The 23,311-nt window shown below is 45.8% G+C and overlaps 1 protein-coding gene across 1 annotated transcript in view; it reads right to left on the bottom strand.

The window, feature by feature from the left end:
* LOC148068491 (titin-like) overlaps window positions 1-23,311 on the bottom strand; it is a 68,713-nt gene that overhangs the window by 26,248 nt on the left and 19,154 nt on the right. Inside the window, exons 21-81 of the mRNA XM_087804615.1 lie at window positions 22,186-22,328; window positions 21,215-21,338; window positions 20,864-21,130; window positions 19,624-19,721; window positions 19,383-19,551; window positions 19,043-19,312; window positions 18,476-18,742; window positions 18,111-18,389; window positions 17,534-17,942; window positions 17,261-17,385; window positions 16,927-17,193; window positions 16,575-16,844; window positions 16,163-16,462; window positions 15,793-16,095; window positions 15,541-15,728; window positions 15,070-15,184; window positions 14,704-14,991; window positions 14,492-14,643; window positions 14,223-14,370; window positions 13,841-14,140; window positions 13,442-13,729; window positions 13,072-13,368; window positions 12,790-12,976; window positions 12,604-12,719; window positions 12,232-12,531; window positions 11,853-12,152; window positions 11,667-11,772; window positions 11,401-11,597; window positions 10,982-11,287; window positions 10,758-10,911; window positions 10,565-10,689; window positions 10,370-10,488; window positions 9,717-9,897; window positions 9,248-9,550; window positions 8,679-9,176; window positions 8,302-8,604; window positions 8,071-8,227; window positions 7,851-7,993; window positions 7,552-7,670; window positions 7,306-7,483; window positions 6,947-7,231; window positions 6,577-6,870; window positions 6,196-6,495; window positions 5,803-6,111; window positions 5,495-5,721; window positions 5,110-5,424; window positions 4,920-5,034; window positions 4,531-4,839; window positions 4,281-4,462; window positions 4,084-4,213; window positions 3,865-4,016; window positions 3,647-3,794; window positions 3,355-3,575; window positions 2,838-2,934; window positions 2,474-2,770; window positions 1,771-2,070; window positions 1,377-1,691; window positions 1,083-1,306; window positions 751-901; window positions 385-666; window positions 12-314 (exon numbers count right to left, since the gene is read on the bottom strand). Coding sequence (XP_087660741.1) covers window positions 12-314; window positions 385-666; window positions 751-901; window positions 1,083-1,306; window positions 1,377-1,691; window positions 1,771-2,070; window positions 2,474-2,770; window positions 2,838-2,934; window positions 3,355-3,575; window positions 3,647-3,794; window positions 3,865-4,016; window positions 4,084-4,213; window positions 4,281-4,462; window positions 4,531-4,839; window positions 4,920-5,034; window positions 5,110-5,424; window positions 5,495-5,721; window positions 5,803-6,111; window positions 6,196-6,495; window positions 6,577-6,870; window positions 6,947-7,231; window positions 7,306-7,483; window positions 7,552-7,670; window positions 7,851-7,993; window positions 8,071-8,227; window positions 8,302-8,604; window positions 8,679-9,176; window positions 9,248-9,550; window positions 9,717-9,897; window positions 10,370-10,488; window positions 10,565-10,689; window positions 10,758-10,911; window positions 10,982-11,287; window positions 11,401-11,597; window positions 11,667-11,772; window positions 11,853-12,152; window positions 12,232-12,531; window positions 12,604-12,719; window positions 12,790-12,976; window positions 13,072-13,368; window positions 13,442-13,729; window positions 13,841-14,140; window positions 14,223-14,370; window positions 14,492-14,643; window positions 14,704-14,991; window positions 15,070-15,184; window positions 15,541-15,728; window positions 15,793-16,095; window positions 16,163-16,462; window positions 16,575-16,844; window positions 16,927-17,193; window positions 17,261-17,385; window positions 17,534-17,942; window positions 18,111-18,389; window positions 18,476-18,742; window positions 19,043-19,312; window positions 19,383-19,551; window positions 19,624-19,721; window positions 20,864-21,130; window positions 21,215-21,338; window positions 22,186-22,328 — 13,815 coding nt within the window. The remainder of the gene's footprint in view (window positions 1-11; window positions 315-384; window positions 667-750; window positions 902-1,082; window positions 1,307-1,376; window positions 1,692-1,770; window positions 2,071-2,473; window positions 2,771-2,837; window positions 2,935-3,354; window positions 3,576-3,646; window positions 3,795-3,864; window positions 4,017-4,083; window positions 4,214-4,280; window positions 4,463-4,530; window positions 4,840-4,919; window positions 5,035-5,109; window positions 5,425-5,494; window positions 5,722-5,802; window positions 6,112-6,195; window positions 6,496-6,576; window positions 6,871-6,946; window positions 7,232-7,305; window positions 7,484-7,551; window positions 7,671-7,850; window positions 7,994-8,070; window positions 8,228-8,301; window positions 8,605-8,678; window positions 9,177-9,247; window positions 9,551-9,716; window positions 9,898-10,369; window positions 10,489-10,564; window positions 10,690-10,757; window positions 10,912-10,981; window positions 11,288-11,400; window positions 11,598-11,666; window positions 11,773-11,852; window positions 12,153-12,231; window positions 12,532-12,603; window positions 12,720-12,789; window positions 12,977-13,071; window positions 13,369-13,441; window positions 13,730-13,840; window positions 14,141-14,222; window positions 14,371-14,491; window positions 14,644-14,703; window positions 14,992-15,069; window positions 15,185-15,540; window positions 15,729-15,792; window positions 16,096-16,162; window positions 16,463-16,574; window positions 16,845-16,926; window positions 17,194-17,260; window positions 17,386-17,533; window positions 17,943-18,110; window positions 18,390-18,475; window positions 18,743-19,042; window positions 19,313-19,382; window positions 19,552-19,623; window positions 19,722-20,863; window positions 21,131-21,214; window positions 21,339-22,185; window positions 22,329-23,311) is intronic.

A 23,311-nucleotide genomic window follows, 5' to 3' on the forward strand; every position in this document is an offset into this window, starting at 1 on the left:
ATCAAACTTACAGATTGGGTCCTTGATGCAAACCATCTTGTCGGTTTCAATGAATGGGCCCATGCCAATGATGTTTTCAGCCGCAATCCTGAAGAAGTATCCTTTACCGTCCAGAAGGCCCTGCACTACTGCATTGTTTCTTGTCACAGTGTAGGACACGGAGGTCCAGCCCATACGGTCTGAAACCCTCTTCTCAATTATATAGTTAGTTATTGCAGAGCCACCATCGTCCTCTGGAGAAAACCAGGTCAGCTTGCAGGAGTCATTGGTTAAATTCTCGCCAGCAAAGGGAAGACCGACTGGACCAGGGACATCTGAAGACATGACAACTGTTAACGATAATGTTCCGGTATACTTGTGGCTACACATTCTCTATTGCCTTACCAAGGACTTCAACGATCACTGCCTTCTTTCTCTCACCGCCCTCATTCTTGGCACTGAGAGTGTAGATGCCTTGATGTTGCCGTCTGCAGTTCTTTATGACCAGTGAGTTGGAAATACCCGTTGTCTCCACAACAGCCTCCTTTGGTACGTCGGCATCATCTCGGTTCCAGGTGATCTGTGGTGCTGGCTTACCAGATACATAGGCGATGATGCGTATGGTTCCCCCAGCATGCACTACAATCTTCTCTTTCACTGATGCATCAAGGTCCATCTCAGGAGGAACTGAGCCACAGAACACATTCATTAATTATTACTTTGAAGGGAACATTTGCTTTCCAAATTAAAATCGTCACTAAGTTTCCTTACTTGTTCTGTCTTTGACCTCAATCAGCTCAGACACCAAACCCGGCTCGCCAACACCTGCAGCATTAACAGCACATACTCTGAAGCTGTACAATCCTCCTTCCTTCAACCCGGCCACCACAAATTTGGTCCCTCTGATCTCTGTATCCTTTGCCTGTGGCAAAAAAACAGATCCCAACTTGTAATCAAACCTTACAACCGAAATGTGTGATTGGGCATCAGTGGCTACATATAAAAATGAGCTAGAGATTAGTCCACTTAGCCTGGACCCAAAGCTCATGACAGTGGCTCAAAGATCAGGCAATTCAAAGTTACAGATGGATGGCATCTCGTACCTTCTCCCAGCTTTCATCACTCTCAGGTTCCTTTTCCTCTTCAGCATCGCTAAGCAGGAGGCGCCTTTTGGCTTTCATCTCCAACTGTTCTTTGTTCACCTCCTTAAACTCCACAAAATATCCTGTAACCTTCGACCCTCCGTCTATCTGTGGTGGGACCCACTCCAGCTCCACTGTCGACTTTGTCCAGTCAGTTACTTTGGGAGTTGGTGGTCCAGGAGGTTCTAAATACAAAGTTAGTGTTTGACTGGATCAATAAAGAAGAATCTCAGAGTTAAAACATTAAGTCCTTACTGATGGGGTCTCTGCAGAGAACTGGGTCTGAGGGGACACTTGGCAGACCGCAACCAGCAGCATTCATGGCAATAACCCTGAACTGGTACATGGCACCTTCCATCAGACCAGTAACATCCCAGTTGTTGCCTATTGGTAGGGCCCGGATTGGGTCACGGGTCACACGTGCCCAGCGTTTGCTTGTGGTCTCTTTCCTTTCAACAAAGTAGCCACTGATGGAGGAGCCTCCATCATACTTCGGCTCATCCCAGTTAACGGTCATAGACTCCAGACAAATTTCCGTCACAGTGGGTTTCTCACACTGACCAGGGACGGCTACAGACAAAAAAAAAATGTTGTTACCATAAGAATGTTACACAAGAGAGAAAACTGAAAAGCATTTAAATTATCTTACTGAACAAGTTTCGAGCCTTCTCTGGCTCGCTGGCCAGCGGAGGTCCAACCCCAAACTTGTTCTGGGCCATGACTCTGAACTCGTATACATGATTTTCAGTCAAGCGGGTCACAACATAGGCACACTCCTTGGGGTCATTGGACACATGCACCCAGGATTTCCTGTTGTCCTCACGCTTCTCAATCACATAGTTGGTGATCTTTGAGCCACCGTCATCAGTGGGAGGGTTCCAGGCAAGACCTATCCTATCAGCAAACACTTCAGTGAACTTGATTGGTCCAATAGGGGGCCCGGGAATGCCTGGAAATGGAAATATAAAAAAAAGCTTTAGTAGTACTAAAGAACAGTTATTTTCGGAGACATTCCTGATCTCAACTAGCTTCTGGATTGCCTCCATTCCTTCTTACGGTCCTTCCTGATTGTGTAATCTCTGAGGGCGTTATCTGTCCTGAAACCATTCACTCTAGCTCTTTAACTCAAACTTTGGAGTCATTGGATCTTACCATTCTATGCCATGTTTTTGGTTACATTATATTTGTTTCCTGTGCAGTTGCATTACTGTCCTACAGCAGCACATCAAGAGCTAATTTTAATGCATTTATTTTGAATAGAATGACAATAAAAACCTTATACTCTTTGAATTTTCCCCGAATTAAATGAAACCATCCCGTAACCAAATATGAGAACAGACAGTGTTTCTCACCCAGAACACTAAGTTCGATGTCTTTGGTCACGCTGCCTAGACTGTTGCTGGCTGTCAGACTGTAGACAGCGCTGTCATCCCTGCTGGCCTGTTGGATCAGCAGAGTGCACTTTTCCTGTGTCACTAGTTTATTCATGTGCTGGTCATATCGGACAATGGTCTTCTCCTCAGGTTTGGCCGGGGCAGCCTTATGCCAGGTGAGAGTGGGGAATGGACACCCACTGATTTTGGCCACAATGCTGAGGTCACAGCCCTCCTCGCCCTCCATGGCCTCACGCAGCAGTATGGTGGGAGCGCCTGGATAAGAACGTGTTAAAACACTCATGATAATAACATATGTCATGTGTATGCAGTCTCAACTCACATGTCTGATCCTTGATGACCAGAGGTCCAGCAGTAGCAGAAGGTCGACTCGGTCCTGCTGCATTTACAGCTTTTACTCTGAACTCGTACTCTGCTCCCTGGATGGTAATTCAAAGATTAGATGGGTAGGCAGGGGAACATGTCTCTAACAGGGGCGAGGCACTGGATAACAGGAATGTTTCTAGATGCTGAGCATAGAGTCAATATCGATTGAGAGAGTCTGCTCAGTTGAAAATTCTGTTTAAAAAAAAAAAAAAAGAGAAAGTGGAACCACTCAAGTGATGATGAAAGCGTCTGAATGGGCTTTGACCAAAAAATAAAACAAAATTACATAACTCTTTAAATGCTCAAAATGATTACACCTGTAAATCCTATGCACACCTCACTGCTTTCCTAAAGGGTTTGGCTTTAAAGATCAGACAATTTTCAGATCACAGGACGTGCAGACACTTCAAGTTAACCTTTTTCAGTAAACGCTCAACAATTAGTTTTCATCCAAGAATGACAAAAGATCAGACCTCCTTCAAGTCCTCAACCACGAAGCTCAGCTCCTCCACGTCTCTCTTGTTGCACTGCTTCCATGTCTCTTTCTCCTTCCCACTCGTGTCCCAGCTCAGGCGTTCAATGATGTAGTGCTTAACTGGAGAACCTCCGTTGTTCTTAGGGGGCTCCCAGCTCAGTGTGACAGTGTTCTTGGTTACCAGGTTGACCTTCAGCTTGGTTGGAGGATCAGGGGGGTCTGAAGAGCAAACACATTTTCAGTTACTCCAGAAAACATCTTGTTTGCTGTTGAATGCATGAGCCTCATACAGATTGGGTCTCTCGCCCGGACAGGATCAGACGTAATTGTGAAGGGCCCAAATCCCAGGCGGTTCTCGGCTCGAACTCTGAAAAGGTAATCCTGACCCTCTAAAAGGCCTGGAACCACAAAGGCCTGGCTGGCACAGGCGGCATTAACCTAAACACAGAGGGAATGTTAAGAGACCTATTCTTCTTTGATCCAAAGACAGGACAGGACTCTCTCTCACCTTGGTCCAGGCCTTGTCAGTTACACATTTCTTCTCTATAAAGTAGCTCTTGATTCGCTCTCCTCCATCATTATCTGGAAGTTTCCAAATCAGTCTCATAGTTGCACGGGTGATGTCCGTCACCCGTAGCTCTTTTGGTGGTCCAGGTACGTCTAAACCACGAACATATATTAATAACAATAGTCAAGCATTAAGAGCTTTTGATGTTCCAAGCATTACCTAGAACATTGACTCTAACGTTAACATGCTTCTGTCCAGACTTGTTCTTTGCTGTGATTGTGTAGCGACCAGAGTGACTTCTCAAGCTGACAGGTACAATTACTGTTGATGTTGTGTCCGTGGACTCCACCTGCAGAGAAGTGACAAAGTCAGAAAATGTAACTGAAAGAACAGTAGAGAACAGATATGATGGTCACCTCTGAGTCCACTGGCAATGTGTGCAGTTTGTTCTTCTTGTGTGATTTGGCTTTGCCATCAAAGTCCCAAGTGACCTTGGGAACTGGACGGCCCTTAATGATGGCGGGGATCCTAAAGGGATCTCCAGCACGGATACACAGCAAGTCTTCTACGATGAGGTCGATTGAGATTGCAGGTGGAACTGTGACAAGCACACACAAATAAAGAGTCAGAGTCCATCAGACATAGCCTTTAAGGGGTTCTACTCACGCTGGACATCTTCCACCAAGACCTCGCTGGTGCGAGGGCTGGGGTCTGATTCACCAATATCATTGACTGCAATGATTCTGAAGCGGTATCGCTTGAGCTCCCGAAGGCTGGGTACTGTGAACTCTGTGCTTGGGTGCAGGCTTTCCGGATCGTTGACTCTCACCCAGTCAGACTTTCCCTCATCCTGAATTTGGATGATGTATCCCTTAATGGGACTTCCACCATCACGCTCTGGAGGCTTCCAGGACAGAGTCACACTGTATTTGGTCTTGTCAGCCACTTCAGGAGCAGCTGGCATGCTGGGTGGCACTATTAGTAAAACAAAACAGATTCCAGTCACACATGGGTCTATTACTAAACCTAAACCACCTCCCGTCTACTCCACTCACTTAGTGGGTCAACGGCAAATGCGGAGTCAGAAGGAGAGCTGAAAGGTCCAGTGCCAGCAGAGTTACAAGCAGCAACCCTGAACTCATATTCAGTTCCTTCAAACAGTCGTGTCACCTTAATTTGTAAGAAAAAATGATGTTTAAAAATATTCCCGTCCAAGTAAAATTAATCAAGAAAGTGGGCACGCACCTGGTATTCCCAACCCTTCACACCTCGCTTTGTCACCATCATCTTGTTGCATTTTGCCCAGTAGGTAGTTCCCTTCTCCCTCTTCTCAAGCCAATAACCAACAATCATAGAGCCTCCATTATCCCTTGGAGGTTCCCAGGTCAGAGTCATAGAGGTCTTACAGTATTCAGCTATAGTTGGTTTCTCTGGTGGTCCAGGAAGACCAAAGGGGTCTGTAATCTGAACGTCCTCTGTTGTACAAGGGTCAGATTTACCATAACGGTTTTCAGCTCTTACTCGGAACTGATATGTTTTGTTTGTATCCAGGTTCCATGCCTGAAGAAAAGGACACAGCTCAGATATTTTCGCTAAATCTATAGACTTTGCCCTTCACACCGTCACTTACCCCAAACTTCCTCTCAATGATGCTGTTGCTGACCTCCACCCACTGAGGTTCTGGTGGACTGTCCTGTCCCTCCTCCAGCTCTGGCATTTCTGTCACAACATCCCTCCTTTCTACAATGTAGTTTGTCAGCTCGCTCCCGCCATTGTCAAGAGGCGCGTCCCACTGTAGGTAGCAGGATTCTGACTTTATGTTGGATACAGTGACATTTCGTGGTGGGAGTGGACGATCTGGAGAGAGAGTAACAACCCATGGCGTTAGTTAATAAGATCTGTTCCGATGACACAGTGTCAAGGTCTCTTTCTACATACCCAGCACCAGTACGTTAATGGTATGCTTGGCTGAGCCCATGTTATTAGAGGCAGAGACAGTGTAGCTGCCCCGGTCCCTTCTGTTGGCGGATGGTATGGTCAAAGTTGTCTTGCAATTCATCCTGCCGGTTACTTCTGTCTCCATCAGCAGAGACTCAGAGGGCTTATCAATAACTATGTCATCCTTGGACCACTCCACCTTAGGGATGGGAAGACCCAGAATGTCAGCTGGGATCTCGATGGGCTCCCCCTTCTTTACAGTGATGGAGTCGCTCTTGAAGTGTTTCAGCATGTGGACTTCAGGGGAAACTAGGGGGACAAAAGAATTAAGGTTCATGGCTGTTGATCAACCTTAAAATAAAACATTTTTTGAAAATATATTTAGAAGCTGACCTTCGTCATCTTGGATCACCACTGTTAAGGGAATGGATGGCTCACTCTCTCCTATCAAGTTGGCACATTTGATCCTGAATTCATACATCCAGGCCTCATCCAGACCTTCTACAGTCATGCTCATGTTGGGGCAGATCTCAGTATTGCAGGGCTCAAAGGCCTGCTGGTCCTGCCTCTTCTTCTCCACAAAGTAACCAATGACTGGACTTCCACCATCATTACGAGGTGGTTTCCAGGAAAATGTGATGGAGTTCTTGGTTCGCTCTGTGTAGTGGAACTTCTCAGGATAAGAAGGTGGACCTATCAGAGGAATACAAAACACAATTAAAAATGTTGCTCATTAAGTCCTTGAACAAGAAGGTTGACCTGTAGAATGCTTACCTTGTGGGTCCACAGCCTTAATTGGTCCCAGCTCAACAGGCGGACCCATGCCAAATTTGTTTTTTGCAATTACTCGGAAAACGTATTCCTGTCCTTCCATGATTCCTACACATTCACATTTGGATGACGCCGTCTCCACTGGCTGCCTCCAGGTGTGCATCTTTGCGTCTCTGCGTTCAACAATAAAGCCCATCAGATCACTGCCTCCATCGTCTTCTGGATCGTCCCAATTGAGGAAAATCATCTTGCGTGTGACGACTACAGGCTTCAGGTCTGTGACAGGACCCGGGACATCTGAAGAGAAGAATTAGCTTTGTTAAATTGCTAATGAAAGTGTTTTTTATCAACTGCTTTGTGACATCTCACTCACCCATGACTTCCACTCTGGTAGAGGCTGTCTTGGTACCACTTGGGTTGCAGGCAGAAATCAGGTATTTGCCGCAGTCCTTCCTTTGAATGTTCTTGATGGACACAATGCTGTCGTTTCCTTCAGTGAGGATCTCGACACGGTCTTTATCTGGTTTGCTATCATCCTTGGTCCAGGTAATGGAGGGGTATGGTTTACCGGTAACAGTGGCTGGCAGGCGCAATGTCTCACCAGCTCTTATGATCACACCATTCTTTACAGAGAGATCTAACTCTATCACCGGCAGCTCTGTAAAGACGAACAGCGTCACCAAAGAGAACAACAAGGGACCATAGAGGAATGGGTTGTGGAGTCTTTCTGACCTGCTGGATTCCTGACAAACACAGACTCTGTGAATCCTGGCGTTCCTTCTCCTGCGGCATTGCAAGCTATAACTCTGACAAGGTACTTAGCTCCCTCACGAACACCATAAACTGTAAATTCTCTGCTTTTCCAGGGACGCTCTGTTGACCTAGACCAGTCTTTGGTCCCAGCCATAGCCTGAAGGACATTTATGGTTAACAGTTGTTCTATAGCATCTGGTTTCTACGTAAACATAGTTCTCCAACCTTGTCCACATGGTACCCAAGTATTTCTCCGCCTCCATTGTCGGTAGGTGGGTCCCACTCTACATCGATAGAGTGATCTGTGGTAGCTGCTACTCGGGCTACTGGTGGTCCAGGAGGCACTGAAGGATGATAAAAACAAACATAAATTCATCATCCACCCTGGACTAAAGAAAATCCAAAAGAACTGGATCCCAATATCTTCTCAGCAAAGCTTAGCATGACCACAGAAACATCTAATTTCCCCTTGAATAAAATAACTACTTTGAGGATGGCACAGAAGCAGTTGTCTTGAAACTTACGAATTGGACATTGAGCAGTCTTGGGTTCAGATGGAATGCTGAACTTTCCAGGGCCTGCCTGATTTTCAGCAGCCACTCTGAAGATGTAGGTTAGACCCTCCAAAAGTCCTTCTACGTTCAGCTCCATATTGGGGACCAAGTTTCTAAAGACACAACAAACAAAAATTGTTGGGATGACAAACCAAATAAATAATTGCTGCAGAACCAAGCGACCGTTCACCTGTTGACACGGGCCCAATGAGAGCTGTTGATCTCTCTTCGCTCCACCCAATATCCCAAAATTGGGCTCCCATTGTCACTTGGTTCATTCCATGTGACCAGCATACTGTGAGCAGTGATGTCATCTATATATGGCTTTTCAGGAGCCTCGGGAGGATCTGAAAGGGAAACAGAGAAGTTTGTCTCCTTGCCTTGAATGCCAGTTAAAGTTGAAGTTGGGGTGTTGTCGTACCAAAGGGGTTTTTAGCAACGAGAGGCTTGGAGACGCACGGAGGACCAGCCCCAAACTTGTTCTCTGCAACAACTCTGAAGAGGTACTCCTTCTTCTCAATTAGTTTTGGTACCAGATAGCGACAACCGATAAGTGTTGAGGTCACACAGCTGTAGCCAATCTCCAACTTGGAGTTGTCCTTCTTCTCAAGTGTGTAATTGATAATTTCACTGCCGCCATCGTCCAGAGGAGGGTCCCACTTACAGATGACAGAATTCTTTCTCACCTCTTCAAAGTGGAAGTTAACAGGAGGTCCAGGGGTATCTGAATAGAAAGTTTTATACAATTTTTTAGCTGACATTGTGCAAACAATTTGAATGAGGAGCGACTGGTCTTACCAAGAACATTGACCTCACAGGTTGCAGAGGCTATGCCATGGTCATTCTCCACCTTCACCATGTAGATCCCATGGTCTGCACGGAAGGAGTCCCTGATGGTCACAGATGACGTTCCCTTCCTGCTGCTGTTGATGGTGAGTCGCTCATTCAATGTTGGATAGTCTGAAACCTCTTCCTCTGGCTCAGTTTTCTCCTCTTCCTTCTTCTCTTCTTCTTTCTTTTCGGCCACCTCCTCCTTAATCTCTTCTTCTTTCTTTATATCGTCTTTCTTCTCATCCTTATCCTTCTTATCAACCTCTTCTATCTTCTCCACCCTCTTCTTGGGGGGTTTGTCTTGCCTCTTGCGAAGCTCTTCAGGTCGGATCACCTGGTTATTCCAGTACCAGGTAATTTGAGGGTATGGTGCACCAGATATGTTGGCATCCAGCTGGATCTCACATCCTCGTTTTACACTCAGGCCAGACTGCAGGCTTCCACTCAGGAACACTTTTGGAGCGTCTATTAAAGCACAATTCTAGTTAGAAATATTGAAAACATTCATTTTTTCTTGCTGCAGAGTTTGTCCTCACCAACAGTGTCAAGTGCCTTAACAAACAGTGTGCCACGGGAAGGTTCGCTAACCCCAGCAGCATTTTCTGCCCTGACTCTGAAGGCGTAACTCTTTCCCTCAGTCAACCCTCTGACGGTATAAGACAGGACAGGAACCAGGAAGTCATTGCACCTCTCCCATTTGTCCTCGCCCTTCTTCTGTCTCTCCAAGACGTAGCCCATGATCTTGGCACCACCGTCATACATAGGCGGCTTCCAGGTCAGCGTGACTGTGCTGGAAGTGGGATTGTGGGTCTCCACATCCACGGGGGGGTCTGGAGCATCTGTAAAGCCAGAAAACGAAATTGAGTCTCCGTACCAAACAACCACAATTGACACTACATTGTTTCTAATAACTTTGCTGAGATAAAGATTATATATGTTAAAACAGAATGTCCTCCACAGAGGTATTAACACAAATGAGCTCATTACATGTGAACGCAAACATACGTTTTTGGTCCTCTGCGATGACAGGATTGCGCAGCTCAATAAATTCTCCACCACCGATCTTGTTGACAGCCTGAACTCTGAAGTAGTACTCTCCATTCGGGATGAGATCTTTGACAGTCCAGCAAACTTTGTTCTCACCCGACATCATGTTGACATAGGTTCTTCTGCCAGCCTCTCGTCGCTGCCAGAGTACATTCAGGTTTTGAGAATCACTTACCTAAACATTTAATCCACGATTGTATATTGAATCCTTCTGGATACAAGAGTTATCAATTGTTCTCAAACAGCTGGCTTTTCTTAATGTTTGCTGCACCACAACAAATTAAATTGCTCTACATATGCTGGTCATTCTTTCAAAAAAACAAATGGCCGACCATCTTTTCTCTCTGTGTCCCAGATGGTAGCAGAAGTATTCCAGATGCCTAAAACCTTTAGAAAAAGTTACCATTACCCTGACTGAGTAGCCTTCATTTGAAGTTGGCTAAAAAGAGTTATACAGGAGATATGTGTCTTATCTGCAGTACATGGCTTCATTAAGAGCACTTTTAAGACTGTCTGAGACATAAGGTGGCAAAGACGGAGACACTTCTAAATGGTGATGGGGCTATTTTTGAGTTCAAATTTCTATGATTTAGACTGAAAACTTTTCAGACCTGCAGGACATAATGAATAATTGGACTCCCGCCATCGTAGTCAGGAGGGTCCCAGGACACTTTGCAGGAGCTTTTGGTGATTTCAGAAGCAACAATTTCCTTGCAGGTTCCAGGAAGACCTATGAGGAAACATGGAAGTCATGATGAATTCTGCAGACTTGTAATGTTTGGTTGAACAGAGGCGTCCTTCAGTACCTATCACTTTGACATTGATTGTGGCACTGGCAGCTCCTAGCTTGTTCTCCAGAGTCACTTTGTACTGCCCAGCGTCCAAGTGAAGGCTGCTGTCAACTTCTAGGTGGCAGGACATGTACTCTTTCCTGTGATTAAAGTGTGTGTGAGTCTGTGATAACAGCCAGAGTAACTTTGGCAATGAAATGTTTCGGACCTTAGACCGAGGCGATCGTCAGCCTTCAGCTCTTTGCCATCTTTGTGCCAGGTCATCCTGGGTGTCGGAACGGCTCTAAAGGGCACTGGGATGTGCAGCTTCTCTGTCTCTACCACGACCAGGTCTAGAGTCTGGAAATCCAGGGTAGGATTGCCTGCAAATTCAAAGTTAGAGTAGTGAAGAGAGAATACTGAAATCAGCAGTCTGATAAAGAGGACACTCACAGTCCGAGTCTTTTGCAAACACATTCTCAGAGATGTCAGAGGGCTCGCTGACTCCAACAGCATTGATAGCTCTCACTCTGAGGATATACTCTTTCTCTGGGACAATGCCCTCCTCTACTCTGTACTTAAGCTCCTTAACAGGGCGTGAGTTGACTCGCATCCACTTCTCAGTGCCTGCCTCACACATCTCAATATGGTAGCCTCGGATGGGGCTTCCACCATCTCTTTGCGGAGGCTTCCAGGCGATGGAGAGGAACTCCCTGTTGGCCTCGGCCACGTGGAGTTCAACAGGAGGAGATGGGACACCTGGTGGGACAGAACGACACAAAGACCTTTTATTCTCTGATAGAAGCTCAATCGTTCACTACTCCAGAGGACAAGTTTAGGCACTAATATTATTTTAAAGGGAACCTTCTCACCTGTTGGATCTTCAATGGTCAGTATCTCTGTGGGCTCACTTGGATGTCCCACACCAGCCTCATTCTCAGCGCACACCTGGAACTGAACTTCGGTTCCTTCAATGACGTCAGTCACTCTGTACTTGCAGTCCGGGCCTGAGGTCTTGCCACATTTCACCCAGCGGGTTCCTAGTTTCTCTTTTTTCTCCACAGAGTACCTGAGAGTCATGTTTTATCAAAATGTTTTAGATGATAATTTAAACATTAATCAGGTTCCCTTTTCTGACCTGAGGATGGGCCGGCCTCCATCGTTTTTGGGCTCCTCCCACTGAAGGTCCACATATCTCTTGGACACCGCTGTGACAGCAAGTGCATATGGCGGTCCAGGGGTTGCTGAAACAAAACAAAGAGTAAAATGTGTGCTCCCTTGCCCTTCCTGTCTCCTGGATTCATTCTCGTCTTCTTAAACTTACTGAAAGTGTCTTTTGCCATTACTGAATCTTCCAGCTCGCAGAAGGGGCCGACGCCTACTGTGTTCTCTGCGGCAACACGGAACACATAGAGCGAGCCTTCATTCAGCGGGCTCACTGTGTACTTCAAATCTTTGACTGTTGTGTCTACGGCCTGCCAGCCTTTCCTGCGGACATCGCGCTTTTCGACCACATAGTTGGTGACAGGAGAGCCTCCGTCACGCTCAGGCTGGGTCCACTTTAGCTCAGCACTGTTCCTGCTGATGTTGATAACCTCCAGCCAGCGAGGGGCAGTTGGCGGGTCTATAAACATTATGATGTCACATGGTTAATCCCATTTTCAAGTAAAGTAGGTTTGGAATGTGTTCAATCCAAGACTTACTCAGTCTTTCTTTGCACAGAACAGGGTCACTGGGCTCACTGGGTTCACTCTCTCCAGCAACATTGACAGCTCGGACCCTGAAAGAGTACTCCTGCTTCTCCATGAGACCCTTCAAGAAATGTTCCGTGAGATTCACGTTTTCTGCCACACGGATCCAGTCCGTTGTGCCACTCTTTAGCATCTCGATAACATAGCCATCAATCTTAGCGCCGCCATCGTGCTCGGGTTTGGTCCACATGAGAAAGCAAGACGTCTTTGCTACGTCCTTCACTATAGGTTTCCCGGGAGCCCACGGAGGATCTAGAAAACACATAGTTTAAAAAGTTAGGTTATCAGTGCTCTTATCAGAACCTGCAGCTAAACATTGCGTACCAATCGGGTCCTTGACGAGGATTAGGTCTGTCTCCTTGCTAGGTTTTCCATTTCCTGCCAAATTCTCTGCCAGAACTCTGAACTTGTATTTCTTCCTTGTGGGAAGCCCTTTCACCCTGAAGGGATACAGCAGTCCTTGTTAAAACCTGGTCTCCTAAATCTGAAATGGTGCAGGACTAGATTTACCTGTAGTTTGTGTCTTTGATGGGCAGCTTGTTGCAGCGGATCCACTTGTCATGGTCTGGTTCATATCTCTCAACCCAGTATCCTGTGATGGGGCTCCCACCGTCCTCATCTGGCTCATACCAGTTCAGAGTTAGTGAGTCCTTTGCAATGTCTGATGGCTCCAGTTTGTAGGGTGCGCCAGGCGTGTCTAGGAAGAAGCAAAAGTGAGACTCTACAAATACCAACATGCTCACGAAGTAGGAACAGGTAACAAGCAGATCCGGAAGACTTATGCAAACCTACCAAAGGGATATTTAGCAATGATGGATGGGTGCTCTGCCTGTGGTCCCACACCAAACTGGTTCTCAGCAAACACCCTAAAGATGTACTCCTTGAAGCGAACTAGGCCCACAGCTCTGTATGTGGTCTGTTTGATCGTGGAGGAGAGTTTGTGCCAGATCTGACTGTCTACAGCTCGGCGCTCCACAATGTAGTTGGTGACTCTAGATCCGCCATCGTCACGAGGAGGATTCCAGGCCAAAAAGCAGGACTCGTTGGTGATCTCAGATATGTCAAAGGCTGCTGGAGGCCCGGGCTTGTCTATTAAAAAGAGTAGTAGATATCACCTGTCAGAAATGGCAGTAATGCATGGGTATCAGGATAATGAACTCACCAAGAATGTTGACATCAACAGTAGCAAGGGCACGGCCACTGCTGTTTGTTGCCTCAATGATGTAGGTGGAGCTGTCATCCCTTGTTGTCTTGGAGATGGTGACTGTGGAGTGTCCTGGTTTACTATCAATTGCTATTCTGTCATCTGGCTTGAGTATCAGATCAGCCTTGGTCCACTTTACTCGCGGCTCTGGTTTTCCAGTGACCTCTGCTGGAAGTTCAATCTTACTTCCGGCCTTGGCAGTTAGACCGGCCAGAAGTTTTGCATCCAACTGGATCTGTGGAGGCTCTATTCAAGACAATTTGGAAAATATTATAACAGATAACAGAAACAATCTTTAAAATATCGAGTGATTTAATTTATCAAGCCTGTATTGCACAGGCATAAAATTATTCAAACCTTTGGGATCAACAGCCTGGATCTCATCGGTGGCCTTGCAGGGTCGACCGGCGCCAAGTCTGTTCAGAGCTCGAACTCTGTAGGAATACCATTGGCCCTCTGTAAGGCCTGTCACCTGGCATTTGAGTTCGGGGACCATCTCCCCGCATGGCTCCCACTTATCGGTTCCTCTCTGACAGCGGTCTACATTGTATCCACGGATGCCTGAACCTCCATCATACTTTGGTGGCTCCCATGTGAGGAAGATGCCATTGGCAGACTTGTCTCTCCATCTTAGATTCTCCGGAGGGTCAGGCACAGCTGGTGTCACAATCATTTTGGATTAGAAAGTGTGTTATGGACTCTCAGAGAGAATGATGGAAATGGGGTGTTGTGGACTCACTGGCAGGAGAAGAGACGTTTATTGGCTCATCAATATAAGTCGGTTCACCGGGTCCACACTTGTTGCATGCAGTTACTCTAAACAGATACTCCTTTCCTTCCATTACGTCAGTGACGGTAAACTCTTGGTCCTGGATACCAGCTGTCACCTGTGAGACACAAAACATACTGCTGGATCACATTCTTATCATTGTATTCTCTGAAAAAGATACAGTCAGGATTCTCACCCCTTCACAACGGCCTCTAAGTGGGCAAACAATTATCACATACCTTGACCCAGGTCTTTCGGGACATATCTCTCTTCTCTACTTGGTATCCTGTCAATGGACTTCCTCCGTCATGCTCAGGGGCCTCCCAGGAGAGGTGGACATGCTGCCGGGTCACCTCCAGAACCTTAAAGTCCTTTGGTGCGCTAGGTGCAGCTAGACCAACAAAGAGCATATTAGGGGGCTAGCAACCAATCATAGTCAAACTTTGTTTACCGATGACGTTAACGTCAATCTCTCCAGTTACTGATGTAACATCGTTTGCTAGGTGCAGTGTGTAAGTCCCTCTATCCGGTCTTACACTTGGTGTAACGATCAGCTCAGTGTAAGTGGACTTGGTGGTTACAGTGACACGCTCATCATCAGCAGTCAGCTCTTTCTCTCCGAAGGACCACTTTGCCACCGGGGTAGGGTACCCAGCTATTGGGACCCTAATAGTAAGCGGTTGGGGAACGATGACCTCTTTTCCATCCTTGAATGCGCTGAGATCGAAGGTTGGAGCAGCTGGAAATACAGATAAAGAAACTATAACAGTCTGGCAGTCTAACATTAATAATCATTCTCTTGTTAAGAAGGCCTTACTGTGCATGTCATCAGCCAGCAGAGGTCCGATTATGTTTGAGGGGTCTGACATTCCTGCAGCATTTTCAGCACAAACTCTGTAGTTGTATTTTGTTCCATATTTCAACCCAGACACCTGAAACAAGATAAATTCCAATTCATGACAAAGTTTTCTGAAGACACTATGTAGTTTAAATAACACTACTACCCTACAGCTTTCTTCTTCAGTCAATCAAACGGCTGGACCTCCTCTGCAACCTATCACTGATTCCAAAAAAAGGCCCTATCTCAAGACACCAGCATTGCCAGCATTGGCTCTAATTGAAGCCTTCAGAATCGGCTGAGCAACAGCTTTTTTTCGTATGAAGCATCAATATAGACCTTTATTCTTCCTCAAAGAGGAATAAACCCTGTCTCACAAAGGTTTTAAGTAAAATGGTACAAAAGGGGCCATCAAAGTGATTGCTATTATGAAAAAGCTTGTTCGGGCACCTTGTAGAAGAGATCCTGGCAGAGGCGTGCGTTGCAGCGCAACCACTTATCAGTTCCATCCTCACAGCGCTCGATTATGTATCCAGTTATCATGCTGCCACCATTCCTGAGTGGCGTCTCCCATGTGAGCTGCACAGATTTCTTGTTCTGATCTTGCCAGACCAGATTTTGAGGGGGACTTGGTCGCTCTGCAGGAGTAGAGGAAGGGAGAGTTACTCAATAGCACAGGAAACACAGGAGGATACCACTCACCAATGGGATCCATGATCTTAACAGGTGCCGACGCTGCACTGGGTTTGCCAACACCTGCTTTGTTTTCGGCCTTGACTCTGAAGATGTATTCTTTGTTCTCAATGACGTCATTGATGACAACACTGAGCTCATCAGCCTTAGTCAACTGGACAGGCAACCACTTGACAGATGTTCTGTCACGGAGCTCAACAGTATAGGCGGTGATGGGAGAACCTCCATCAGACACGGGAGGCTCCCAGGAGACTGTACAGCCAAACTTGGATACATTTCCAACCGTCACATTAAGTGGAGCATCAGGAACATCTGGAATAGTGACAGACTGGTTAAGACAAAACTGAGCTGGACAGCGCACATACCTGTAAAAACTCACCAAACTTATTTTTTGCTTGAACTGGCTTATCGGTTTCCATGAAAGGTCCACTTCCGACTCTATTTCTCGCACAGACCCTAAAGAGGTACATTGACTCCTTCTGGAGTCCAGTAACTGTGTACTCAGGGCTATCGGCATGGTCGGTTGCCAGTGTCCAGGTCTTACGCTTCACATCACGTCTCTCCACCACATAGCCGATGACTTTTGAGCCTCCATCGGTTTCTGGCTCTTCCCAGGCCAAGCTGATCTCTCCATCAGCTGTGTCCACTACCTGCAGGTTCTTCACAGGACCAGGGACGTCTGCAATTTATAATAGATTTTTTTACCTTCACCTTAAGTTCAAAAAGTTGTATTGCATCTATGTCTAAAATTAAACCGTCTCCTCAGAAGAAAGTTGGGTGAAGGAACGTACCAATGACGTCAAGGTTGATGAAGGCTTCTCCCTCGCCATGTTTGTTGCTGATGACCACTTTGTAGCGTCCTTCATCACCCTTCTGAGGATCCTTCAGTCTGTATTCTGTACGTTCGGTGGAGGTGTGAATATTGTCTTCAGGCAGGCTCAAGCCATTGTACAGCCAGTCAGCCTTAGCCTGAGGGTATGCACTGAACGGGACCACCATGTCGACGGGCTTCCCAGCATCTGTGACATAACTCTGATCCGTGGTCTTGATTTGAGGAATAGCTGCACGGACACAGTGTTGGTCAGTGAGAAGCTCTTGATCCACCATTTTGCATTAGGAGAACCAGAAGTCGTAAGTTCTTACCCGCCAGTTCCAGCTTGGCCTTGGCGTCTTTGTCCTTGACTACAACTCTGTACTCCCCTTGATCTCGAGGTCTGATCTCACAGACCTGCAGCCTGTGGACTTTACCTTCACTCATCATCTGGTATTTGTCTCCCTGGACCACTGTCATGTTGTTTCTCAGCCACTTCACCTCAACCCGGTCTTTGTTAAGCTCTACTTCGAACACAACATCTGTGCCCGGTGGCTCAAAAACATCATGTGGCGGTCTAATGATCTCCACTGAGGTCTCTGGTGAGCAAGAAAAAGTGATCAGCTGGAGCCACAGCACAAAACAAATTAATTCGGCCCCTCTCACCTTCAACAAAGAGTCTTGCTCTTGATCTCTTTTCATCAACACCACAGGCGTACTCGCACTCGTCATCTGGTCGGCACTCCTTGATGCGCAGTGTACAGTTCTTCCCATCTCTTTCAAACGTATACCTGTTGAACGACATTAATAGATGACAGTTCAGACTTTTTGTCTGCTGATGGGGTTGTCACTTGGATCCCTGATAGTTTACGTTTGCTTGTGTTTTTTACTTTACAGTCACGCATGCTGGTTATAAAAGTATGGTTAAAAGGTTCGTACCTTGGACCTTCTCTGATCTCACGTCCGTTCCTGTACCACTTAACTTCAGCCTTCTCTTTTGTCAATTTGCAGATGAATTCCGCATCCTCAAACTCGGCTATGGTCTGGTCCTTTAATTGGATGCTGAAGTCCGTTGGCGCTTCACTGATTATAAGCTCTGCAGTGGACTTGCTGTCTCCAGCCACTGCAGTGTACTCGCCTTCATCAGCAAGAGTGCAGTCTTTGATGGTCAGTGTATGCTTGTCCTTGTCTGCTCTGTACATGATGCGTTTGCTGAAGGAAATCTCCTCGCCCGCCTTTAGCCACTTAAGGGTAGCATTAGGTCGGTTGACCTTGCAGAAGAAGGAAACGTTCTTTTTCTCCTGTGTGTCGATGTCCTCAAGAGGAACCACAATGCGAAGACTTTCCTCTGGAGGAAAAACAGACATATTAGTGAAGATGTGGACAAGGATGACACAGAAATGTCATCACTGCTCTAAACATGCAATCAGTCGCATCATCGGAGGAAACGTGTCTTCAATAGAGATCTGATGATATTACAGATGTAAATAGTGTGAGTGCAACAGTGACCTCTAACCTCTGACGACGAGGCTACAAGTGCTCTTGGCCTGTTCTCCTCTTTGGTTGCTCAGGTTGATGCTGTAGTTGGACTCGTCCTCCCTCTCTGCATTCTTTATCCTCAGCGAGTAGACATTGTCTCGCTGCAGCATGGCGTACTTGCTGCTCTCGAAAATGGTTTCGTTGTTCTTTAGCCACTTGGCCTTGGCACTCTCTGTGTTCACCTCACAGTTCAGGACGACCTCCTGACCTTCTTTGGTCTCAATGTCCTTCAGTGGAGTGATGATCCTCAGTTTTTCTACAAATAATACAAGAGCTCGATTAGAAAGAGGCTGACGCTGACAAAAAACCTAGTCATAACAAAGTTTTTGTAGTGTAGCTTACCAAGCACAGTAAGCTCAGCGCTGGCTTTGGTGGGTCCGATCTTCACCATGTAGCCTCCCTCATCCTTCAACTCGCAGCTCTTGATGACCAGGTTCCGCCTCTTCCCATCGCTGCTCATCTGGTACTTGTCCCCGGCCTGAAGCTCTGTGTCGCCTTTCATCCATGTCACCTGGTGTGTTTCCTTTGAGACTGAGCAGGTGAACTCTGCTCTCTCACCCTCCACCACCTCCAGAGCATGAGGGCGTGAGATGAACTCAGCAGCAAGCTCTAAAGAGACAAAAATTAAACTGTGACAAAACTGAAATCCTTTTGACTGGCACCAAATCCACCCTATTTAAGTTGAATAATTCTCCCTCAATATTGACCATTCCTCAGATTCCCCTCCCCTTCAGGTCAAGGAGAAAGGGAGAAAAGGAATACAATTCGGATCTATGCTCTTTACCAGGTCTGGCTCAGCCAGCCGGAGAATCATACTCTATAAACAAACTTTCCACATATAGAGATTGGAAAATTAAGAAAGCATTTGAGGAATCATAAGGTGTAAATGGCGGATTGTTGGTTTTGTACCGTTTATAGTGAGCGACCCAGAGGTGGTCACACTAGGGCTCAGCTTGCAGTAGTACTGTCCGGCATCAGCCATCTTCAGGTCCTGTATAAGGAGGATCCTTCTCCTCCCATCTACGATCTGGTCAAAGCGACCACCTTCTGGCAGCTCCTCGTCTCCACGGTACCAGGTCACATCAGCGCTGGCTTTTGACACCTCACAGATGAGTTTCACACTGTCGGTTTCTGTTCCCTCTATATTGGCGAGGTTCTTGGTGAAACGAGCCTCCTCCTCTGGGGACCCGCATAAGCACAATGAGATTAAAATAACCTTTTTTGGGGGCAAACATGTTCATTTTCTCACCGATAACGGTCAGCATGCCGGAGGATTTGGAGGTTTTAGCGTCACACTCATATTCAGCCTCATCATCAAACACAGACTTGTGGACAATGAGGATGTGATGGCGTCCCTGAGCAGAGATCTCATACTTTTTCCCTCTTCGTATTTCACTGCCCTCTCTGAACCAGCGTACCTAAGGGCAACAGAGACGGAAATTAACACTTTTCATCATTTTTGAATCTGGAGTGGAATCTGAGCGACTTACTTTGACGTCTTCTCTGGAAAGTTCACATTCAAATTTGGCCGATTCCTTTTCTCTGACCTCTACGTCATGCAGTGGTTTTGTAAACTCTACATGTGGAGCTGTAGACAGAGAAAAAACAGACATCAGTTAGAATCTAACTTGAACATCACCTAACAAAATCCAAGACCATTAACCCTGGACAAAGTACTCAGGCAAAAGTCAATTCACAACCTGAGGTTTAGTAACTTCATTGTCCGTTTCACAGTGTCTCACCACCAATTCCATAAGTCCCTTGACTTACAAACAGGAGAGTTAGTCTATAGTCTAAAATGTTTCTGTGGTCTTCCTGTTTTTTAAAATTGGTTAAGTAAGCAGAGGTGTCTTCTAGCAAGAAAAGGTTAGATGAGGACAGTCAACCAATTTCTTAAAGAGCACCTAATGTGCTGATTTAAGTGTCTCTTAAAATGTTCTAGGACCTCTATTATACTCATCAGTATGTTTCTTTTAGCACAAAACTCTAATTTTAAAAAATATATATTTTCATTCGCCCACTTAAAATGCTCTGTTTTGGCTAAGAGGAATCTCGTCCAAGCGACCACGCCCACTCTGCTATGATTGGTCACAAAAACACGTTGCATTCAAGGACTCACATAAATTTCAAAGCCCTGAAACTCCCGTTTTGTACATGAAAAACAAATAATTAAAATATGGTTTGAAGCTTAATGTACACGTTAAAAAAACACTTAAAGGCAGAAGTAACTCTCATGTTTACATAAATATTTATTTTGTTTCACGTGTAGGTTCTTAACCAAATAGTAAATGTTGTTGTAGTCTGTATAAATGAATGCTACAACAAACAATAACACAAGGGCGATTTTAGGGCTTATAGGGGAGGACATAGGACATTTTGCCCCAGTCTGACGTCAGAATAGGATCGCCGAACGAGATAAAACCGGCGACAGAGATTTCAGACGGGGGGAGAACTTTATTAAGTAATAACTTCAAAACGGAGCAACGTCATGATGAATGACTCACTGCATTTAGAAGAGGACAACTACAAAATGTGAATAAGTCAGGAGATTTGGGATTTTATATTAGGTTCCCTTTAAGAAGTTTTGTATTTGTGGCCTATTTGTATATTATTATATATATATTTCCTGTTGGGAAGGTAGGAGAACCTTAAAGCCTGCAGCTTTCCACATTTGGACCCCGATTCTTGACCTTGTAATCACTATTGATTATTTTGTTTAGTTCTACTCACGTTCAACATTGAGGAAACAGGATGTCTTAAAGTCCTTAGCATCGCAGGTGTATGTCCTGGAGTCTTCCAGTGTGCAGTCGTGAATGAGCAGGGTCCTTTTGCGTCCGTCCACTATAATTTCGTATTTCTTGGTCTTGCGGATTTCTTGACCATCTCGGAACCATTGCACTTCTGCATTCTCTCTGGACACCTCGCATTCCAGTTTAGCAGTTGCCTCTTCCTCCACTGTCTGATCTTCCAGAGGCTTTGTGAACTCCACAGGAGGCTCTAAGGTCATAAAACAATAAATGATCACTTTGTGTCCCCTTAGTGGACATTCTGAACCCTCCAAGAGAGAAGTCTGGCTCCAACCTTTGACGATGAGGCAGGCATCAGTCTGGAAGTCCTTAGCAGTCAGGGTCACTTGTCCGGCTTCGTTCAGTTGAACATCCCTCAGAGTCAGGCTGTGAACTTTATCTTCTGCCTTAAGCACTACCTACAGGTCAAATGTAAAAACTTTAGTGTATGAGTGTGCGCTTGTTTTAAACTGGTATTTGTACATCAGTCTTTAGAGTCACCCTGGAGAAGTTACATGTTATTTGTTACTCCGAGGCTTTAAAACTTTAGTGTTTAAAACTTCCAGTTCAGTCAAATTTGCTGTGTAGGACTGGCACACCGCAATAACAACAGCTAGCATGCTAAAACACTTAGCAAATGTTCTTGTATAAGCTGCAGTCCCTAGACCTGTTTTCTAACACCAGTCAGCTGAGTACTGAAAGCAACAGCTGTGATTCGCGACCCAACTTTGGCTTTCAGACCTTTGACACCTCATGGCCAGTTTTATCGCACGCAGGAGCAGTCACTGAATTCACACTTCACGAACAAGAAAGCTATGTGATGTTTTGGGATCTATGCTGATCTAGGACTTCTGGAGCTGCTCAAAAACATTTGTCTTTGACTCAACATTATTGACCGAGCTCAGAGTCGAATTCAAGGCCTAAAGAGTGTTTCCTCTATCTCTATCAAATCACAAGAGTAAAACTTCACAGGGTCGAGAACCTTACTGCCACAGCTGTGATCTGAGAAGCAAATGTTCCTGACAGTTCTTGTTGCCACCTGCTCTGTTCTGCAACCTCCTGCAGAGGTTATAAATAACTTTGAGAAATGCATGCGGGGCAGAAAAGTCTCCTGTGCTGACTGAAAACAAGATCAAATGCTCAGTTGGAATCTTTCACTCACAGACTCTTATACGTAGAGGCAGAAAAATGGTCAAAACAGGGCTTGATGTTAGATAACAGGAAGTGGTATTTATTGGACAAAAACATGAAGGGCTTGTCACTTACTCTGTCGCTGGGCTCCAGCTTGGTACCCCCCAGGAACCACTCGACAGGTATGCCTTCGTAGGATAGCTCACACTCGAAGGTGGCGGTCTCTCCAGTCGTCACAGTCACATCCTTCAGAGGCCTCTGAAGCCCAATTACTCGGGCTTGTGGAGAAGACATGGTTAGTCACCCCCCAATGTACTGGTCCACGGATCCCAAAAAAATCCCAGAGAGATGGGCTAATCCTCAGGGGCTAATCCTCATGGTGTGCTGTGGCTGAAGGCAGGCCGCTGGAAGCCCTCAGGACAAGTGAAGACACCCACCCAAGATTTGGCACTGGGGGCTTACTCATTAGCATGCCACCCGCCATCAGTTGTACAAGACCAGAAGAGGCCAGTAAGGGACAGGGTCAGGACCTCTTTGCCTGCCAATCACTATTGCCCTGTTCTAGATAAGGCCTGGCTCTTCTAAAATAACCGGGGCACCTGATTGGCCAAGTCTGCCAAAACCAGCAGGGGGGGGGGGGGGGGTATCTGTCTGCTCCTGTCAATCAATAGCCTGCAGTGCTGTGGAAGTTTTGGATTAACAAACCTCGTACAGTATTTACAACAAGATGTTTCACATTTACTGCCTTAGTCCCCCAAGCCCCTCCTGACAAGTCAGCAAATCGCAGTTAGCGAACATCTGAGGTAGGAAAGAGGACGACGATGGCCCAAATCATTATATCAGTTGATGTTGTAATCACTATAACAGATGATCTTAGAGAAAACATCTGTATTTTGATTGCATTACAACTTTCACAAAAAAAATATTTGAACATGAAATGAAAATGTAAGTAACTATAAATGATGAATATACAAAGTAGAATTTACACAATAATTTACACTTGAATAAATTAAAAAAAAGTATATAATGCCTAGTGTGGGGTTTGGCCCCCGTCCTTATGAACAAAAGTGGTTTGCCCTACCATTTGAGCTGTTCAGAATGACTGTGATGCCGAGCTAAAGTACACACTACACAATTTAAAAACCCCAGACATTTAAAGGATTTTATAAATTTCCTTAGTATAGGCCCCCAAAAAGGAGTTGTATGGTAACCCTTTGTCATGACGATCTTCAAGGAGATTTGAAGGAAATCACTTGTGTCC

This window comes from Callionymus lyra, chromosome 12, assembly GCF_982586985.1.
Source record: "Callionymus lyra chromosome 12, fCalLyr1.hap1.1, whole genome shotgun sequence".
NCBI classification, from domain to species: Eukaryota; Metazoa; Chordata; class Actinopteri; order Syngnathiformes; family Callionymidae; genus Callionymus; species Callionymus lyra.